The sequence below is a fragment of the Mytilus californianus genome, unplaced genomic scaffold, assembly GCF_021869535.1.
Source record: "Mytilus californianus isolate M0D057914Y unplaced genomic scaffold, xbMytCali1.0.p SCAF_1, whole genome shotgun sequence".
Classification (NCBI taxonomy): Eukaryota; Metazoa; Mollusca; class Bivalvia; order Mytilida; family Mytilidae; genus Mytilus; species Mytilus californianus.
This window is the reverse complement of record NW_026262581.1, coordinates 23,652,692-23,674,202: the sequence shown is the minus strand read 5'-3', so window position 1 is coordinate 23,674,202 and position 21,511 is coordinate 23,652,692. Positions and strand designations below refer to the sequence as shown.

Sequence of the window (21,511 nt, the reverse complement as noted above, 5' to 3'; positions counted from 1 at the left end):
ATCCGAAAGATGCAGTCATACAAAGTTCATATGACACCCCCACAATATATATACGTATATAGATTATAAAAAAAACGATAATTCAAACGTTCTTTCAATCAAGTACTTCGGAACGGAAATCCGGTCAAAGTTAATGTATCCCAAACTAATTTGTGATAACGATTAAGTATATAATTTGAAATTCACTAAAAATATCTAAATATAGAAATATGTTATTTCTAGGTATTAAAAGACCAATTGTTTGGGAACATGTCAAAGGATGATTTTGATGCTGTTTGCAGACCCAAAGTGATTGGCACAATTAATTTAGATAAGACAACAAGAAAGTCATGTAAAGAATGTTTGGATTGGTTTGTTGTCTTCTCATCTATCGCAAGTGGGCGGGGGAATGCTGGCCAGTCAAATTATGGATTTGCAAATTCTGTGATGGAAAGAATATGCGAAGATAGGAAAGAAAATGGGTTTCCTGGTAAGTTTTGTATAATCATTAAGAACTGCTCTGGTATCATGTGTATAATGTATTGGGTCTTTTTTCCAAATCTTAGTCTCTTAGATAACTTAATAACATTCACTATTATCAAAAGAAATTTCATCTTGCCCATTTGGCTAAAGGTTTTCAAATTTTCCGATAGACAGGAGGGTGGCTATGGTCTCTAACGTCACGTTTCAGAGCCCACTTTTCAATATATATTTTGCATCAAATGAGCCTCAAAATTTATTGTCGTTCTACAAATCGCACTTGTCAGTTACCGAAGGTGTTAAAAGGAGTAAAATATCTATCGTTATCTTTAATTTAAGCAAATTTTATTGTTAATCGTTATTTGCGTTTCCCCATTCCATGCTCGTATTACTAGAAAATGAAATAGCAGCTTCTCCGTTTAATGCTGGATTTTATCAAATATTCTAAAATCATACACAAAGGCCGCTTTTTTTAATATAAGCTTTTTTTTTAATTGACTTAACATTTACTAAATTTCTTATTAAACAGCATTGGCTATACAGTGGGGTCTGGTTGGGGATGTTGGTATATTCTTGGAAAACAAGGGAACCAACGAATCTGTAGTTGGTGGAACGTTACCTCAAAGGATGAAATCTTGTTTGAATGTCTTAGAACAGTTCATGAACCTGGAATGCACAGTTGTATCAAGCTATGTGATATCAGAGAAGCGACAAAAAACTCACTCTGATAGTGTCTCAAAAACCAGTGTTATAGAAGCAGTGTGCCATATATTGGGTAATTATATGATAATTTTTTAAATCCTTCATTCATTGAAATATTCAAAACTATATATATATATATATATCTTTATTTCTCAACAATTCTTTTACAGTGGAATGGAATGAACAAATCATTATAATTTATGGGTTCAGCCAACAAAGTTGATGTATTTCTTAAAAGTTTCGTTTATGGTAATCGATACCAACATACTAAACATTATTATCGTTATTAATATCTATGTATTAATTTCTTGCATCAATATTCCCAATGAGTTGTCCTTCCTACCTTTTAATACTCATTGAATATGTTATTCTTGTCAAACATTCTATCTGCATAATCAACTTTTGGCGAGTCAGTTTTTCTCGAGTCTTGGGTCCTGACACAATATTCCCAATACCGTGAGCGGACTTGCGGTTTGAATATAGCTATATATTTATATTCGAAGGTTGTGAAATCAAAAATATTTCATCATGATCCCAGGTTAGCAATTCTAAAAAGTATTCTTATACACATATGCACATTCACGGTACTACAATCTGTCGATAACTATATTTTGGCATTGCTCCGTAAGTAACATGTAATGTGGATATAAACATCATTCTTTTACCAATTGTTTTTACCAAAAAACTAAAGACTTTTTCTTTGTTTCTTTGTTTCTTTTTATATATATATATATCTATATATAGACAAGTCTAAATTGAAAACAACGTTCAAACCTATGATTGCGTTGGATAAAAACCGCAAATTTTATACATGTGTATGCAAAACAAATTTCTTGGTAAAGGGTCTTAATACAGCACAAACAACATTTTCCAAAAGACCAAAAAAGTAAAAAAAGTATATTTTAACAAAACGCATTTGACTAGCAGGTCGAACAACTGATGTTCTTAAACCCTGCTGACTGCCATTGGCAATTGATCACAAGATGTAACAAAATGGATCTTATAATTAATTTATTACCAAACAGAAAAGAATAAACTTGCGGAAAAGATGGTATACCGCAAACATGAGGTGCAAAATTTTGTACACCATGTCCGGATTTCGACAATTAATGTCTCTTTGGTGATGTTAGGATCGAAACGGTATTTGGAAGGCCACATAATTTACATCAATTTAGGATAGACTCTTGAATTTTGAAAGAGTCGAAATAGAATGAACAGATCATATAAACCCGAAGGCAAATATAATACAAGCCCAAACGAAAAAATATAAACAAGTTGAATTGAAAACAACGTTCAAACCTATGATTGTGTTGGATAAAAACCGCTATTTTTATACGTGTGCATGCAAAACAAATTTCTTAGTAGAGGGGTCTAAATACAGCACAAACAACATTTTCCAAAAGACCAAAAAAGTGAAAAAGTATATATATATATATATATTTTTTTTATTTTAGTGTAGGTTTAACAAGTGCTTTTTTTATTTATTTCAGGTATCAAGGATCCGTCAGCAATTAAACCAGAAACCAATTTAGTAGCTTTAGGATTTGATTCCTTAATGGATGTAGAAGTCCAACAAACACTTGAAAGAGATTTTGAAATCGCTTTGTCAATGAAAGAAATACGACACCTCACCTTTGCAAATCTGAAGAAAATGTCCTCAGATAAAATGACCATGGCAAACTGAAATCCAAATAGACAGTGTGTTGTTTTATGCAAAAACTGTATTATTCACAATTCTATCTAGACAGTGTATTTAGTTTATTTAAAAACTTGTTTTTTTGCAATTATATCTAGACAGAGTATTTTGTTTGTTTAAAAACATGTGTTGTATATTAAAGCAATCCATACTTATCACCGGGGTTTTACTTACATGAGCAAAACAGCTTTCTATAGTAAAATAGACGAGACGTTAGTCAGTGTCTCTTTCATTTTAACTTGTTTTTTGTGGGGTTTTTTTTGGGGGGGGGATGGATTGAGCAAAAGTGAATATAGTTTAACCCACTCCCACTTTCAGAAGTTGTCCCCTTGTCCCCTCCTTACTCCTTCGCCAGAGAGTGTATGAGCATAATATGACCTATCCTTTTGGAATCGGGTTAGAGGTAGTTAAAAAAAATGTATTAATAAAGAGTTTGAAATTAGTAGAAAATTAGAAATTCTAAATATGATACATGTAAGAAAAACACAACAACCAAAGACAATTCTCCTTGTTAAATAATGCTAATAGATATAAGAAGATGTGGTATGAGTGCCAATGAGACAACTCTCCATCCAAGTCAAAACTTATAAAAGTAAACCATTATAGGTCAAAGTACGGTCTTCAACACGGAGCCTTGACTCACACCGAACAGCAAGCTATAAAGGGCCCAAAAAGTACTAGTGTAAAACCATTCAAACGGGAAAATCAACATATCAATATAAAAAACGAGAAACGAGAAACACTTATGAACCACATCAACAAACGACAATTACTAAACATCAGATTCCTGACTTAGGACAGGTACAAACAATTGCAGCGGGTTTAAGCGGTTTAATGGTACCAAACCTTCACCCTTATCTGAAACAATAGTGTAACATCACAAAATAGAAAAACACACGATAAAATATCAATTGAAATGGCTTAACTAAATCAAAAGACATATTATGTACTGAACAAATAAATTTGATCTATGTCTAAACATGTTAAAATCCCTTCGCCTATAAGCACGAAAACAAAAAAACCTTTGGCGTCCACTTTCCATACCAATGGAGAACACACTGATGTCATCTCCTTTGTTTATTGTGTACAGGAAAGATCAGTATGGTATTTCTAAATGCCGTATCATTCATCCTAGAATAAGGAGTATCTTGAAAGAATGAAGTTCAACCACAAAGTATACCTTGCGGTTCCAAAAAAAGGTGGAAGATACCAGGGGGACATTCATAACTCATAAGTCGAAGAAAAACTGACAACGATGGCAAAAAAACGAAAAACGATGAAAAGACGAACAAATCTACAAAACATCTCATAGAAAACAACAGACTGAACAACACGATAACAAATCTACAAAACACCTCATAGAAAACAACAGACTGAACAACACGATAACAAATCTACAAAACACCTCATAGAAAACAACAGACTGAACGACACGATAACAAATCTACAAAACACCTCATAGAAAACGACAGAATGAACAACACGATACAATTAAAAATGTTTTAAGTTAATGTATTGACTTTGCTGATACTGTGGATGCATTTATCGTCGTTGGTACCAATTTTCGTGGATTGAGGAAAACTTGCATGTTCGTTTATATTTGAATTTGTGGTTTTGCCAAAATCTCCATATTACCTTATAGAAAATTTTCAATTCGTTGAATACTTAATTTCGTGGTTCACCTGTACCCACGAAATTCACGAAAATTAGTATCCAACGAATAATAATGAATCCACAGTATTCGGAGGAAACGTTTTAACCATAAAATATATGACCTATTTGATATTATTCCAGTTCAAAAAGATGTTTCATTTTTAAAGAAATTGGAATAATTTTATATTCAAAATTATAAATATCTGGTAACAGTTCCAAATGATTTTAAGGTTTTTTTTTCACATAGTCTAAGTGTTAAATTTTATTTGTAAATAGGTCATTATGATTTGAATTAACTTTTAGTTTATTGAAGAACCTTTTGACTAATTTCTAAAACAGTTCCTGTATCATTAAGTATCTATTGGTAAAATATTTGAATTTGCACCCTCCGCAACATAGCCCTTTTCTAATGCAGTGGCGGCGAAAAGCAAACTGTGACCAATCAATCAATCACTCAATCGATAAAAAAAAAAATAACAGATAATACCATGGACAATAGAAAAACGACAAAAAAAACTAACAACTGTCCACCAAACTGTGGAACTGTCCAGAAAATAAATTTTAAGGTACATGATTGCTAACAAAAACCCAGGAGTGACCTCGGGTGCTCCGGAGGATAAACAGTTCCTGTATCATTAGTGACATGCTCAGGTGCTCCGGAGGATAAACATTTCCTGTATCATAAGTGACATGCTCGGTTGCTCCAGAAGGATAAACAGTTCCTGTATCATTAGTGACACGATCAGGTGCTCCGGAAGGATAAACAGTTCCTGTATCATTAGTGGCATGATCAGGTGTTCCGAAAGGATAAACAGTTCCTGTATCATTAGTGACACGCTCATGTGCTCCGAAAGGATAAATAGTTCCTGTATATCATTAGTGACATGCTCAGGTGCTCCGGAAGGATAAACAGTTCCTGTATCATTAGTGACATGATCAGGTGCTCCGAAAGGATAAACAGTTCCTGTATCATTAGTGGCATGATCAGGTGTTCCGAAAGGATAAACAGTTCCTATATCATTAGTGACACGCTCAGGTGCTCCGAAAGGATAAATAGTTCCTGTATATCATTAGTGACACGCTCAGGTGCTCCGAAAGGATAAACAGTTCCTGTATCATTAGTGACATGATCAATTGCTCCGAAAGGATAAACAGTTGCTGTATCATTAGTGTCATGCTCAGGTCCTCCGGAAGGATAAACAGTTCCTGTATCATTAGTGACATGATCAGGTGTTTCGAAAGGATAAACAGTTCCTGTATCATTAGTGACATGATCAGGTGCTCCGAAAGGATAAACAGCTGCTGTATTTCATTAGTGACACGCTCAGGTGCTCCGAAAGGATAAAAAGTTCCTGTATCATTAGTGAAATGATCAATTGCTCCGAAAGGATAAACAGTTCCTGTATCATTATTGACACGCTCAGGTGCTCCGGAAGGATAAAAAGATCCTGTATCATTAGTGACATGATCAGGTGTTCCGGAAGGATAAACAGTTCAAGTATCATTAGTTACATGCTCTGGTGCTCCGGACGGATAAACAGTTCCTGTATATCATTAGTGACATGCTCAAGTGCTCCGGAAGGATAAACAGTTCCTGTATCAGTAGTGACATGCTCAGGTGCTCCGAAAGGATAAATAGTTCCTGTATCATTAGTGACACGCTCAGGTGCTCCGAAAGGATAAATAGTTCCTGTATATCATTAGTGACATGCTCAGGTGCTCCGGAAGGATAAACAGTTCCTGTATCATTAGTGACATGCTCAGGTGCTCCGGAGGATAAACATTTCCTGTATCATAAGTGACATGCTCGGTTGCTCCAGAAGGATAAACAGTTCCTGTATCATTAGTGACACGATCAGGTGCTCCGGAAGGATAAACAGTTCCTGTAGCATTAGTGGCATGATCAGGTGTTCCGAAAGGATAAACAGTTCCTGTATCATTAGTGACACGCTCAGGTGCTCCGAAAGGATAAATAGTTCCTGTATATCATTAGTGACATGCTCAGGTGCTCCGGAAGGATAAACAGTTCCTGTATCATTAGTGACATGATCAGGTGCTCCGAAAGGATAAACAGTTCCTGTATCATTAGTGGCATGATCAGGTGTTCCGAAAGGATAAACAGTTCCTATATCATTAGTGACACGCTCAGGTGCTCCGAAAGGATAAATAGTTCCTGTATATCATTAGTGACACGCTCAGGTGCTTCGAAAGGATAAACAGTTCCTGTATCATTAGTGACATCATCAATTGCTCCGAAAGGATAAACAGTTGCTGTATCATTAGTGTCATGCTCAGGTGCTCCGGAAGGATAAACAGTTCCTGTATCATTAGTGACATGATCAGGTGTTTCGAAAGGATAAACAGTTCCTGTATCATTAGTGACATGATCAGGTGCTCCAAAAGGATAAACAGCTCCTGTATTTCATTAGTGACACGCTCAGGTGCTCCGAAAGGATAAAAAGTTCCTGTATCATTAGTGAAATGATCAATTGCTCCGAAAGGATAAACAGTTCCTGTATCATTATTGACACGCTTAGGTGATCCGGAAGGATAAAAAGTTCCTGTATCATTAGTGACATGATCAGGTGTTCCGGAAGGATAAACAGTTCAAGTATCATTAGTTACATGCTCTGGTGCTCCGGACGGATAAACAGTTCCTGTATATCATTAGTGACATGCTCAAGTGCTCCGGAAGGATAAACAGTTCCTGTATCAGTAGTGACATGCTCAGGTGCTCCGAAAGGATAAATAGTTCCTGTATCATTAGTGACACGCTCAGGTGCTCCGAAAGGATAAATAGTTCCTGTATATCATTAGTGACATGCTCAGGTGCTCCGGAAGGATAAACAGTTCCTGTATCATTAGTGACATGATCAGGTGCTCCGAAAGGATAAACAGTTCCTGTATCATTAGTGGCATGATCAGGTGTTCCGAAAGGATAAACAGTTCCTATATCATTAGTGACACGCTCAGGTGCTCCGAAAGGATAAATAAGTCCTGTATATCATTAGTGACACGCTCAGGTGCTCCGAAAGGATAAACAGTTCCTGTATCATTAGTGACATCATCAATTGCTCCGAAAGGATAAACAGTTCCTGTATCATTAGTGTCATGCTCAGGTGCTCCGGAAGGATAAACAGTTCCTGTATCATTAGTGACATGATCAAGTGTTTCGAAAGGATAAACAGTTCCTGTATCATTAGTGACATGCTCAGGTGCTCCGAAAGGATAAACAGCTCCTGTATTTCATTAGTGACACGCTCAGGTGCTCCGAAAGGATAAAAAGTTCCTGTATCATTAGTGAAATGATCAATTGCTCCAAAAGGATAAACAGTTCCTGTATCATTAGTGACACGCTCAGGTGCTCCGGAAGTATAAACAGTTCCTGTATCATTAGTGACATGATCAGGAGTTCCGGAAGGATAAACAGTTCAAGTATCATTAGTTATATGCTCTGGTGCTCCGAACGGATAAACAGTTCCTGTATATCATTAGTGACATGCTCAGGTGCTCCGGAAGGATAAACAGTTCCTGTATCAGTAGTGACATGCTTAGGTGCTCCGAAAGGATAAACAGTTCCTGTATCATTAGTGACACGATCAGGTGCTCCGAAAGGATAAACAGTTCCTGTATCATTAGTGATACGCTCAGGTGCTTCGGAAGGATAAACAGTTCCTGTATCATTAGTGTCACGCTCGAGTGCTCCGAAAGGATAAACAGTTACTGTATCATTAGTGACATGTTCAGGTGCTCCGAAAGGATAAACAGTTCCTGTATCAGTAGTGACACGCTCGGGTGCTCCGAAAAAATAAACAGTTCCTGTATCAGTAGTGACATGATCAGGTGTTCCGGAAGGATAAACAGTTCCTGTATCATTAGTGATATGCTCAGGTGCTCCGAAAGGATAAACAGTTACTGTATCATTAGTGACATGCTCAGGTGCTCCGAAAGGATAAACAGTTCCTGTATCAGTAGTGACACGCTCAGCTGCTCCGAAAGGATAAACAGTTCATGTATCAGTAGTGACACGCTCAGGTGGTCCGAAAGGATAAACAGTTCCTGTATCATTAGTGACACGCTCAGGTGCTCCGAAAGGATAAACAGTTCCTGTATCATTAGTGACACGCTCAGGTGCTCTGAAAGGATAAACAGTTCCTGTATCATTAGTGACATGCTCAGGTGCTCCGAAAGGATAAACAGTTCCTGTATCATTAGTGACACGCTCAAGTGCTCCGAAAGGATAAACAGTTCCTGTATCATTAGCGACATGCTCAGGTGGTCCGAAAGGATAAACAGTTCCTGTATCATTAGTGACATGATCAGTTGCTCCGAAAGGATGAACAGTTCCTGTATATCATTAGTGACATGATCAGTTGCTCCGAAAGGATAAACAGTTCCTGTGGCATTAGTGACATGCTCAGGTGCTCCGGAAGGATAAACAGTTCCTGTATCATTAGTGACATGCAGTCGTTATTTTGCTCTTAGTGACGAGTACTTTGCTGATTCGATGATGACAATGAGATTGTAGCTTTAATGATATACTGTTTCTTTCTTGAATAGATATAGGAAGATGTGGTATGAGTGCCAAAGAGACAACTCTCCATCCAAGTAACAATTTATAAAAGTAAACCATTATAGGTCAAGGTACGGCCGTTTTTTTTGTCTGGAGAATGTGGTGTTGACGGTAGATCTTTGATATTTTCTGTCTATGGTAGTTATAACTTGTTTAGAAAGTCGGGACGACTTAAAGCTTTATACATGTTATTTATAGACACCTGTATATGAGTTCTGGTGTGACCACAACTTCGTGGTAAAATGCCTTAAACCAAAAATTATACCTAACTAGTAAAGCCAAAATTTAAACTGACTAATCAGCCGTAAAATCTGGGTCAAAACTCTCATTTGCACTAAATTCTATCAGGTGGGCATGATGACATCATAATGTGCAAGTGTAATAATTTTTGAGTTGATGTGACTACAACTTCATTGTCAATTACCTGAAACAAAAATTGTAACCTAACTTGAGCCAAAAATTTAATGTAAACTGTATTTTTTTTCTCTTAATCTGACATATATCTTAGTAAGTTCACATCATTCTGATAAGGTTTACTAAGTTTCTTGAAAGTCAATTTGACCGCAAGTGGTAAACTATCTCAACCAAAACTTTAATCTGGTATGAGGGTCTGAATGTGGTTTACAGAATAGAGAATAATGGGCAAAAAAGGGGGCAGAATAAAGGGAAAAAAGGATAGAGAAAAATAAGGGGGAAAATGAAGAATAAAGAATATTAAGGTGTTAAGATATAAAGAATAGATCATAATGGGAAAAAATCATAAGAACAGAGAAAAATGGTATAAAAAAAATAAAAGAATAAAGGAATGATGAACATTATTCTCTATTCTTTTTTATTTTAGCACCCAATTATTCTCAGTTCTTTACTTCTTTTTTTTTGTCTAATTTTGCTTTTTTTTCCTTTTAAAGGGGCATTAGCTACGAGACATAAAAAAAAATAAAATATGATTTCTATTTTTTCAATCATTAATGAAAGTGATATAGTGGAATAATAATTCGCTTTTGGCAGCCAATTTGCTTCAATTTTGTCAAAATAAGCTAAAAAACATCGCTGATGAATTATTCGCTTGCAAGTGAATAATTTGACCTCATTGAATCCGTATTCATGTGACCTCCAATTTAACCCCTGGAGATGGGTTACGCATGTATTGAGCTATTAAAGGGAAAAGTATGTCAACATTGAAAGCGAAACAAAGATGAACCATTTGGTTGACTGATTCTATCCACAAAAAATCATTCTTATACAGGTAAAAACGATGATAAACACACTGTTTAACCTACAATATGAAATCAAACAGACCTAGAAAAATCCAATTGCACGTGTCGCTATCTGTTTATATTTATATTTATGTTTATATCGGGTTATATGACCGTCGGCAGTCTTCGCAGGTCATCTCGATGGTAAATTAGATGACGTCTAGACAAAAAATACACACGAAATGTTGATACATATTATCGAGTCCATGCATTGTTAAATGTTTATTTTAGACTTTTTTAATTTGGATATACGTTTTAGTATGTTATAAATCAATTCTGAGAATTTGAGTCAAATCGGCGAACATGAATTTGACAGCTAATGCCCCTTTAACTCTTTGCGTTTCAATACAAGCATTTTTAAATTGCTTCAATTATCAGTTAAAAGACAGACAACTCTATTTGCCTTATGCATGAATTATTTCTAGGCTAACTACTGTCCATTTTAATGAATAACATGTTTTCAATATTGCCATATGTGTTTTTCTGTATACTTTGTGGTATCATTTTGGTAAAATTTGATTAATTGATATTTATATTTAACTGTTTTGTCCACGCGGTATGTGCAGAGGCCGTCCAGCAAACGGGTACAAAATACATACCAACTAATTTTTCCACTAGAGCCTTGTCATTAAAGAAGTATGGGCGGGGTTTACAGTATTAGATTTGATATTCTGGGGTTAGGGGGTGGGGGGGGGGGGGGGGGGTGGGGGGGGGGGGGGGGGGCAGGAGGATTTTTTTCGATCTGGAATCATCATTTAATTTCATCTGTTGCCACGCATGCTTAATTCAGTTTTTTTCCGCGGATCGCGCGAAAACGTATTTTCCCTTTTGCACACATTTGTACCCTGCATTTTGTGTTGCAGAATATTAATGTTCACATCCTGTTCTGCAAAGTATTTATTTTCCGAGACTTCACCAGGCCAAATTTCAAGTATCATATATATAAGACTTCTGCCCTAAGTTTTAATGATTGTTTTAAAAAGGAGCTAATAACTTTTATATGTTCCATGGTACATGTAAAAGGGTTAAGCATTTATTAAACTTTTTGTTCTTTTAGTTTAGTAGACATAAAGTTATCGGAAGGTAAAAAACTAATCTAATAGATTTTCACTAAGATTTTCGTTGATTTTACATTCTAGGAAAAAGTGTTTCGTTCACCAGCGTGTACACAGCTTACATGTACATCAATCTAATTTGGATTTACATAGTCTATCTTTTTTCCAGGAATTTCACAATAGCGACCCTATTTCTAGATTATGGTCACTAAATCTTAGTTGAGTGAGGCATATTTTATAGAGAAGTCATGAGACGCCAAATATAAAGTTCTCTATCCAGGTTAGGTTTGAAATGTTTATAAAGTAACAGTTTACTATTTTCATCATAATTATCTATTTTATTTTAAAACATATTTGTATTTGTTCAAGTTTACGAAAAACAAATATGACAGACATGAGCCAACGACAACCACTGAACTACAGGCTCCTGACATCAGGATAAAGAATACTAAAAGATTAAACACGAAAAAAAAAGGCTAAGAAAAAGGGGCCTGTCAGTGGTTTCATCATCGTGATTTTCAAATTTAATTTAACGTGGTATTTTAACATGTCTTCGGGAGAACTATTTTCCTGCAGATAAAGTTCCCTGAGGCATATATACACGTGTGTATATCATGATGTTTCTGCCTGAGGTAACCCTTCTCCTCCCTCAAACTGAGACTTGATATCGATGCTCTAGATCCACTATAAACCTATGAAATCTAAGATGGGCACTTCATATATACAAGGGGATATGACGTGCCGCTGGAATAGGTCTTTAAGGTCAATAAAGTTTTGTATTATGTGTCAATTCTGGGACAATTATACTAACGGGACTGGAAACCGTTACGCTGTTCAGTGTAGTTATACTCAAGATCACGGTCGTTAAAACGCGTCAATTCTTCTTCCCCTGTCATCTTTCTTTATATTCCCGGCTGTATTTTTATCCACAAATTTTCCTTCTTTTGACACCACTTTTCCAACACACCACACGAAACCCAACCAATATGGGAAAGGTTACATTTTTACCAGAGACATATATACACATATTTATATGAGGGGCGGACAGGGGGGTACCTTTCTCCCGTCTCCCGCCCCTTCTCTCCTTTCTCCCGCCCTCTTCTTCTTTCTCCCGCCCCATTTCTCTTGACTCCCGCCCTAAAACATGCAAAACTTATGTATAGGAAGCTCATTTTAAAAGAAATCGATCAAATGCCTTGTTTGTTTATGGCTCGTCCCTGTCTTATCCTTTCACAAGATAGAAGTGTTGTTCCTTCTACTTCAAGAACCTCAATAACTTTTTCACTGACTTATATAATTTTAAGGAAAAGAATATGGGATATGATTTGGCTAAAATGCAAAGTACAAGCAGCCGCGGAAAATTAGGCAGAAAATGGTTTATTGGAGTGGAATTAGCAAAGAAGAATAATAAAATTGTCTTTGAACTTGTTTATTTTGCCGCACAACTTTCCCTATGTTCCAAGTGTAACCAGTTTCTGAATATTATAGGACTGTACAGAAAATATGGTTGCGGAAGCTTGTAAAAAATAAATTGCCAACACTGTAATCGTATAAGCGCAGTTTACATGGGACAGCAACATCGGAATGAGGAAAAAATTAACAAAGGCTTCACATTTTGGGATGTCAACACTTAAAGGGGCACTAGCTGTCAAATTCATGTTCACCGATTTGACTCAAATTCTCATATTTGTTTTATAACAATGTAAAACATTTATCCAAATTATAAAAAGTCTAAAATAAACAGTGTACATGGCATGGGCATCATAATATTTAGCTTCGTTTCGTGTGTATTTTGGTTTAGACGTCATCTAATTAACTATCGAGTTGACCTCCCGAATACCACCGATGCCCATACTAGCGATATAAACATAAATATAGATATACATAGATAGCGGAACTCGTGGAATTGGATTCTTCTAGGTCTATTCAATTTCATTTATAGATTAAAAATATATGTTAATCGTCATTTTTACCTGTATAAGAATGATTTTTTTGAGGATCGAATCAGTCAATCAAATGATTTACCTTTGTTTCACTTTCAATGTTGACATTCTTTTCCTTTAAATAATCAAACACGCACACAATTCATGCGTTATCCATCTCTAGCTAAGGGGTTAAATTGAAGTTCACATGAATACGGATTCAATGAGGTCGAATTATTCACTTGCAAGTGAATAATTCATCATCAATGTTTCTTAGCTTATTTTGACAAAATTCGACCGTACTGGCTACTAAAAGCGAATTATTATTCCATTATTTCACTTTCATTAATGTTTGAACAAAAAAAATTAATATTTTATATTTGTTATGTATCTCGTAGTTAGTGCCCTTTAAAACGACAGAAAGTCAACAAACTGAAACTAGACAAAGTGATGCCCCCGCACTCCACTCTGAAGTAACAGTATTATAACAAAGTCAATGTAGGACTTTCTTTGAGATAGTATTGTGTCTGGGAGTCACAATTGATGCCCCCGCAGATGCAAAGTGTCATTTGAAAATAACTATAACATTTAACCGCTTATACCCCAAAAATGACAAAGTTCAACTATCTCCTAAAAGAGCAAATATTAATAAAAATCAAAACCCTGACCACATGCACACCTTCAATATATGAAAAAACAGCCAGCAAAGTGAAAACTTCCTAGCATTCAAACTGTAGGAGGAGTTATCTTAAAAAGAGGGACGAAAGATACCAGAGGGACAGTCAAACTCACAAATCGAAAACAAACTGACAACGCCATGGCCAAAAACAAAAAGACAAACAGACAAACAACAGTACAGATGACACAACATAGAAAACTAAAGACTAAGCAACACGAACCCCACCAAAAACTGGGGTGATCTCAGGTGCTCCGGAAGGGTAAGTAGATCGTGTTCCACATGTGGCACCCGTCGTTTTATGCTTATGTTATTACAAATCCGGTAAATAGTCTTATTTGGTAGGTAACATTCGTGAAAAGGGAAGGGTATTGTAGTTACGACATAAGGAACATATCCGATATCATCTGTGAAACGGTTATTCCATAACGGTTAACCAACTCGTTATGGCGTCCGTAAAATTTACGAAGGGATGACTTCAACTTCACCATTTGGAACTCTTAGTTTAATAGCTTCCTTGTGAGCAGCAATCCTCTGTCAAGGAAATCATGATAGGAAATACAAGCCCGGAAATATCGGATCAATTGGGAGATATATACTCCGTATGCAGGCGCTGCTGGAATGTTGCTAAATAGAAATGGAAAGTTCACAATTGGGAAGCTGAAATCATCTCTTTTGTCGTAAAGTTTTGTTTTCAACCGACCCTCATTGTCAATTTCTAGATGCAAGTCAAGATATGAGGCAGACTTAAATGTATCTGTAGTACCCTTTATCTCTAGTTTGATGGGATAGATTAGTTCAACATAGTCACCAAATTTTGTATTATTTAGTGAGAGAACATCATCTATATAGCGGAACGTAAAGTTAAAAGATATTGCTAACTTCTTATCTTTCTTCCTAAGAAATTCCTGTATGAAGTCAGTCTCATAATAATAAAGAAACAAGTCGGCAAGAAGAGGGGCACAATTGGTTCCCATTGGAATTCCGACAGTCTGTTGAAAAACACGTCCTCCAAACGTAACAAATATGTTGTCAATCAAGAAATCAAGCATCTTGATAATGTCAGTTTCAGAGAATTTTTTGTTTGAATCAGAGTGATTCTTTACAAAGTAGGATTTATTCCTCCCCAAGACAAGATACTTGTATCTACGTTCGCCATTCTTTTTAATGAAACAAAGTAATACCAACTCTTTCAATTTGTCTTTTAGTTTGGAATGGGGAATATTTGTGTAAAGTGTAGAAAAGTCAAATGTTTTAATACTATTGCAAGATGAGAGAGTCTTAGATTGTATGTACTCTAAAAGATCTTTGGAATTTTTTAGTATCCACATCTGATTCACGCCACCTCTAGAATAGGCAGTTTCACAATAACTTTGGAGCCCGGCTTTGATTGCTGATAAAATAGATGTTAATAATTTAGAAAGAGGTTTCGTGGAGCACTTGGAAGACCCAGCAATATACCGTTGTTTGTAAGGACACTTATGTAGTTTAATGGAAACGCTCCTCTCATGCAAGTAAATACTCCAAAAAATGTAAATACTCCAAAAAATGTTATAAAGTTCAACTATCTCCCAAAAGAGCAAATATTAATAAAAATCAAAACCCTGACCACATGCACACCTTTAATATACTAGTATGTACAAACAGCCAGCAAAGTGAAAACTTCCTAGCATTCAAACTGTAGGAGGAGTTATCCGGAAACGCTCCTCTTATGCAAGTAAATACTCCAAAAAATGACAAAGTTCACCTATCTCCCAAAAGAGCAAATATTAATAAAAATCAAAACCCTGACCACATGCACACCTTCAATATATGTACAAACAGACAGCAAAGTGAAAACTTCCTAGGATTCAAAATGTAGGATAAGTTATGCGGAATAACTATATAATGGGACGGAAGGACGGACAGATGGACGGACGGACAGGGGTAAAACAATATGCCCTACAATTTTAAGTAACGGGGGCATACAAACTGACATTTTAACATCATTTTGATTTAGATTCATGTTAATTCACACTTGGGTGTACAGGGATGGGTGTGTTTTGTTGTTTGAATTGGACATGATGTACAATTGAGATTTCCCAATTACATTCCACTATGAACTGCTTATTAAAAAATATATTTTGTCACCAAATGCCTTGTAAAATAGTCAGAACATAATCATATACGCTTAATATATATTTTGATCCCTCGGCAAAATGCGGGGAGCATACTTTTGTACCCGTGTAAATTTGACCGCCCGTCCCTCACTTGGTATATATATAGTTAAGGGTTTTATATACAATTTATTTCTTAGTGCTATATTTTTTTTTAGCTTCAACTTTACATTAAATTATATACCTGTTAGAATATATATATACCATAAGTGTGCATATTGTCAGGATTTTTTTTTAAATGTCAGGTTGCTAAATTTGGCATTTTGAAAATATGTAAAGGCACGCAGAGCACATAGTCCGACATACTCCTACAGTGTACAATTTCAAGGTGAAACTTTTATAATGCGCCGATTGTTTTACTTATAGAGGATGCATATATATTCTCATTTTTTATTGTATAATTTTTCTCGAATGACAGAATGTTGAACTTTGTCTTTTCAAATGTATTTTTGAAATACAGTTTGCAAGGTTTGTCCGCACACAACCCACACGTTTACATCATATAGAGTATATACTATCTTAAAAATATGTATTAATTTATATATCACTTTTACAACTGACGGAATGTTTTTATTAGTAACCTTTTTTGATGGCTGCATTCAAAATGTGTCTTTTAGGCACACCTATTTCAAATTGTATTGTGTCGTCCTGAACATGCCTGAAATATTTGCCACCGGACATTTTGCAACCTCAAATCAATCAATTCAAGTTGTACTTAAAAATCACTGTTTACTGAATCAAATTTTTGAAGCACTTTATCCATGCATGGAAGTAGCGGTGGCATTATCTTTGTTTAATTTGGTAGGGTTAAGTTGAAGATATTTTTTTTCTAAGCAGACTGATGTGCACCCAGTTAGTTCGAAATAAAGTTAAATCAGTAGCATTAATAGAAAATTTACGAAACCAGACAGGGGAGTGAAATCAAAATATCAAACACGATTCAGATCCCGTTACATATTTTTTCAATACCTCTGAGTAACAATAACTTTACTCTATATTCACTGAGACTACTATAACACATATAGTCTCAGATATTCAGTAACGTCATCCTTTATCTGCCAAATTCTATGCATATCGGTCAACTTTGAAGCAATTCATCTAAAAAACAAGGATGTGACATGTGTCTCTAAACTTGCACAGACTCACTATAAAATCCTAGAAATTGTTAGTTTTTAGTCTTTCTCCGTATATGAGAGATCGTAATGAATTAGTGACGACGCTCGGAGTATTTATGAGGTCGCTTTCGTTACTATGACATTTTATGAAATTTTATGCGACTGTCATACCAGTGAGAGGTTTGGCTAGCTATAAATCCAGGTTTAATCCACCATTTTCTACAAAAGAAAATATCTGTACCAAGTCAGGAATATGACAGTTGTTATCCATTCGTTTGATGTGTTTGAGCTTTTGATTTTGCCATTTGATTACGGACGTTCTGTTTTTAATTTTTCTCGGAGTTCGGTATTTTTGTTATTTTACTTTTATTAGCACTTTCTTGAAGTTTTTTATTAACTAATTTAATAAGATAATTGTTTTCCAGCTAAATTTTAATAATTTTCATATACATTTTTGTCTCCCTTTTCTCAGGACCCCTTTTCTCTTTTCTCCTGTCCCTTCTCTCCTTTCTCCCGCCCCCTCTCTCCTTTCTCACACCCCCTCTCTCCCTGTCTCCCTTTACCCTGTCCGCTCCCTCATATATATGTCTCTGTTTTTACCCGCAATGTAAGAAAAGGTATACATTTCTAAAATCTAAGTTATATGAAAAAGGTGGGATAACACAACCCCAGCGGCACTCCCTATCAATTAAGTATTGAAGTGGTCCCCCCCGAGTTGGAAATATATATTTGTAAAAAACGAGTCGCATTTGTGATTCATATTATTCCCGCCAGATAAGATTTCGAGATGTGCCACGTGGTATTTGTGATATTTTTAGTAGTATATATCACGTGATTAGAGAATGCCAAAATGTCGGAGGACATGGAAAACGGAGGAAGGAGTGATTCTGCTGGCATTCTGGCAGTGAAGCCAAACCCAGGATTAAAGTTTGAGAAAAAATTATCGGAGACTGAAAGATCTACAAGGGTATTTACTTTTAAAAGCATATTTTCTTGTTTTTTTAACCATGCAAAGTGGGGATCCCCTTAAAACTGCAGCTGAATGTCAAAAAAATCAAAGTGCATGTACACTTTCAGTGAAAGTGTATATATAAATTAAGAAAAACAGTCGCAGTAATTATTTCTAGGTACAATTCAAAAAGTATGGACATTATTTTTACAAGATTCATTTGAATGAGTTATTTGGTAACTGCAATTCCCATATACCTGTCAACTTCTCAAAATCTCTGATGGGGATTTTAAGTACATACATTTTGACTTTTGTACATGTACAAGAGCACCATACTTAATTTATATTGTGTCTAGAACACATGCCATACACGTCTGTGTCTTTAATCTAATATAATGTGGCCTTAAATCAGTACATATGTGCTTAAATGTCATTAAACTTATAGTATGCATGCCTGTTTCTAGGTATTCATGCAGTTCACATAGTGTAGAATCAGTCTCTCATGGGTGAAATCTGCCAAAAATGGTGAAAGTTGGCAGGTCTGAAATTCTGGTTCTTGTTATTCTTACTTTTGGGCTCGCTTTTACAGTTTTATTAAGCGTGTTTTTGAAAAAATTATCATCCATCATGTTGATGAACAGAAATACATGTTTTAAACTATTTTTACACTGATAATTATATATGTATAAATATAAGAATGATGAAAAAATGTAGATGAAATAGTTTTTTTCATTATGTGTGCATGTGCTTAAAACATGCTTATTGACATGATTGAAGTTTACTTTTTTCATTCTACATGTATCATGTGTATAAAAGAAACAGTATACTAGAACAGATTTTACTTCTCTTTTAATTGAAAATATATAGTATTGTACATTTGTAATGCACAAGTATGTGTTTGAACTTTGTTAATATGTCTCTAAAAAAATAAACAGTTTTGTCATGCTTGTACATTTTGTACATGTATACATACCATGTATACAAGTCATGCACATAGTGCATTTTAAAGGTTAATTGAACTAAGAGGAAGGGGTTCTGTATGCTTAAAATAATGTGCTTTCTTAGAGTTAAACATGTTAAAGGCAGCTAAACTACAATATTCAAGTCAGATAAAATAATGTTATAAAGTGTATGTTTTCAAAACCTGATTATTGTCTAGTCAAAAATGATTTTTGAACAAATCTTACATTTTTATTTAAAATTTACTCAAGAGGACAAGTACTAGTACTTGCATACAATATACACGACATAAAATAGTATTAGATATGTAAACTTAAATTTAAAAAAAAAATCAAATGTGAAAAACTTGCTGGAAATATCCACAATAAAAGTTTTGACATGTTTATTATTGTCTTTATATTGCCTTGTACAAGTAGAAGTATAATGTAGAGTGTAATAAAGATAGTTAAACTAACTTTATTAAGAAACATGCACTGGTTTCAATATAGAAATTATACAGGGATACAGTTAATACATATATAAAATACAAGAATCTCAACTGTTTTAGTGTTTTTAAAATATATTCCTAATTTGTACAAAGACCATACCACCTCCCGGTATTTGTACATTACCAAAGAGTCTAAAAAAAGCAAAAAACTGTTTGAAATCATCTGTGCATGATGGGATGGTAACTAAAATTTTTAGGTGCCACATGTGGAGCAGGATCTGCTTACCCTTCTGGAGCACCTGAGATCACCCCCGGTTTTAGTTGGGGTTCGTTTTGCTCAGTCTTTAGATTTCTATGTTGTGTTTTGTGTACTGTTGTTTGTCTTTTGGTCGTTTTGTTACTTTACCATGGCATTTTCAGTTTATTTTCGACTTATGAGTTTGAAAGTGACCTTTGGTATCTTTCGCCTCTCTTTAAGCTGGAATCAGTCACACAAATGTATGTTACTGTTGGATGATATCTACAGTACTGCTACAAAATGTATTTACTCTTTCTGTTGTGATCTATTTTTGTTATTGAAATTGTTTATACATGTACATGTATGCAGTCCCACTGACTATTTGTCTTATTTTACAATGTACATTACTTCCAAATTAACAAACTACATGTACTTGCTTTGGTAGTGGTTTAAAATCTTAGATTTAGTATCCTTCTGCAAATTGTAAGGCAAATTATGACTGTATTTATAAGATTTCTTTGGTAGTTATCACATGTTTATAGTGTGTAACTCCATCTCAATGAAAGGACAGGCCGGCAAAATGACACTTTCAGAAAGGAGCAGGGTGCAAAGGTACATGTAGCAAGGACGAAAAAAGCATGTGTAGTGTATCATATAAAAAGAATGATCTAGCTGGGCCTTACATAAATATCTGTGTTCTTCAATGCAGATGTAATGTGAAGGACATATAGCTCAGAATTCCACTCAAATTCTTGCTAGGGATTGTCTAAACTTGTAGTGAGATGTGGCTTTTCTTGTGTTGAAGACCTTTCTTTGACTTTGAGATGAAGAACAACAGTAAAAGGTGTTTTTAGTTTGTCAAGAGGTGTATATTTGGAGATGTATACACCATGTACACTGTAATCTTTGTTGAATACCATGGCCAATCCGCCATACTTTGTGAGTAAGAAAGGGTGCATGTGCTGTTGAGTACAAATTCCTGGTCAGGTAGATGCCTGGAAAACATTAGTGTGTTTCTTGCTCTCCAACCTACCCATATTTGTTTTGCTTACCCTAACACATTTTATGGACTTTTATGGTTAAGCATTGTTTAAGTCCGCACATTTTATGGACTTTTATGGTTAAGCATTGTTTCAGTCCGCACATTTTATGGACTTTTATGGTTAAGCATTGTTTTAAGTCCACACATTTTTTGTTAAGCACTGTTAAAGTCCAGGACATTTCTCTTTTCACTAGTCTATGTAAGTGATATATGTATTTTTTTAGGATAAAATTATTCAACCCTATACCTACATACATGTACATTGTACCTGTTTTTTTTCTGCCAGAAAGAGACAATGGAATTTGGTATAGTTGCCTCCTTTTTTAGCAAGTATTTTCTAATAAAAAGTCAATGCTTGTCTAATATTAATTTTGGCCATATTTTTAAGTTGCATGTAGTTCTTTTAATATTTTTGAACAAATTGCAAAGATATTGCAGGACCAAAAATTTTTCTGAATCTGACTGAACATTTATAGCTTATGCATAAGCAGCATTTATACAACAACATTTTAGACCTTGCATTTTGTGTGTAAAATGCAGTGTTTACAATTTGTCAATCACAGTCACTGACAGTCCAGGTATAGAAACAGCAGCTTGTAGTCAATTCATTCTCATTTCAATAGTTTACCTGT

The 21,511-nt window shown here is 35.1% G+C and overlaps 2 protein-coding genes across 6 annotated transcripts in view; both read left to right on the top strand.

The window, feature by feature from the left end:
* LOC127717585 (fatty acid synthase-like) overlaps nt 1–2,850 on the top strand; it is a gene marked incomplete at its 5' end in the record, with an annotated part of 43,185 nt that extends 40,335 nt beyond the window's left edge. Inside the window, 3 exon segments of the mRNA XM_052223321.1 lie at nt 223–469; nt 989–1,234; nt 2,652–2,850. Of these exon segments, the coding sequence (XP_052079281.1) occupies nt 223–469; nt 989–1,234; nt 2,652–2,845 (687 nt within the window).
* A 15,224-nt stretch (nt 2,851–18,074) lies between these two features.
* LOC127717431 (S-adenosylhomocysteine hydrolase-like protein 1) overlaps nt 18,075–21,511 on the top strand; it is a 109,038-nt gene continuing 105,601 nt past the window's right edge. For 4 of the 5 annotated variants that reach the window (XM_052223117.1, XM_052223079.1, XM_052223103.1 and 1 more), the window contains exon 1: nt 18,078–18,230. In XM_052223117.1, coding sequence (XP_052079077.1) covers nt 18,114–18,230 — 117 coding nt within the window. In that variant the 5' untranslated portion in view covers nt 18,078–18,113. Of the gene's footprint in view, nt 18,231–21,511 lie in introns of all 5 variants that reach the window. The other variant, XM_052223092.1, reaches the window with a different exon arrangement.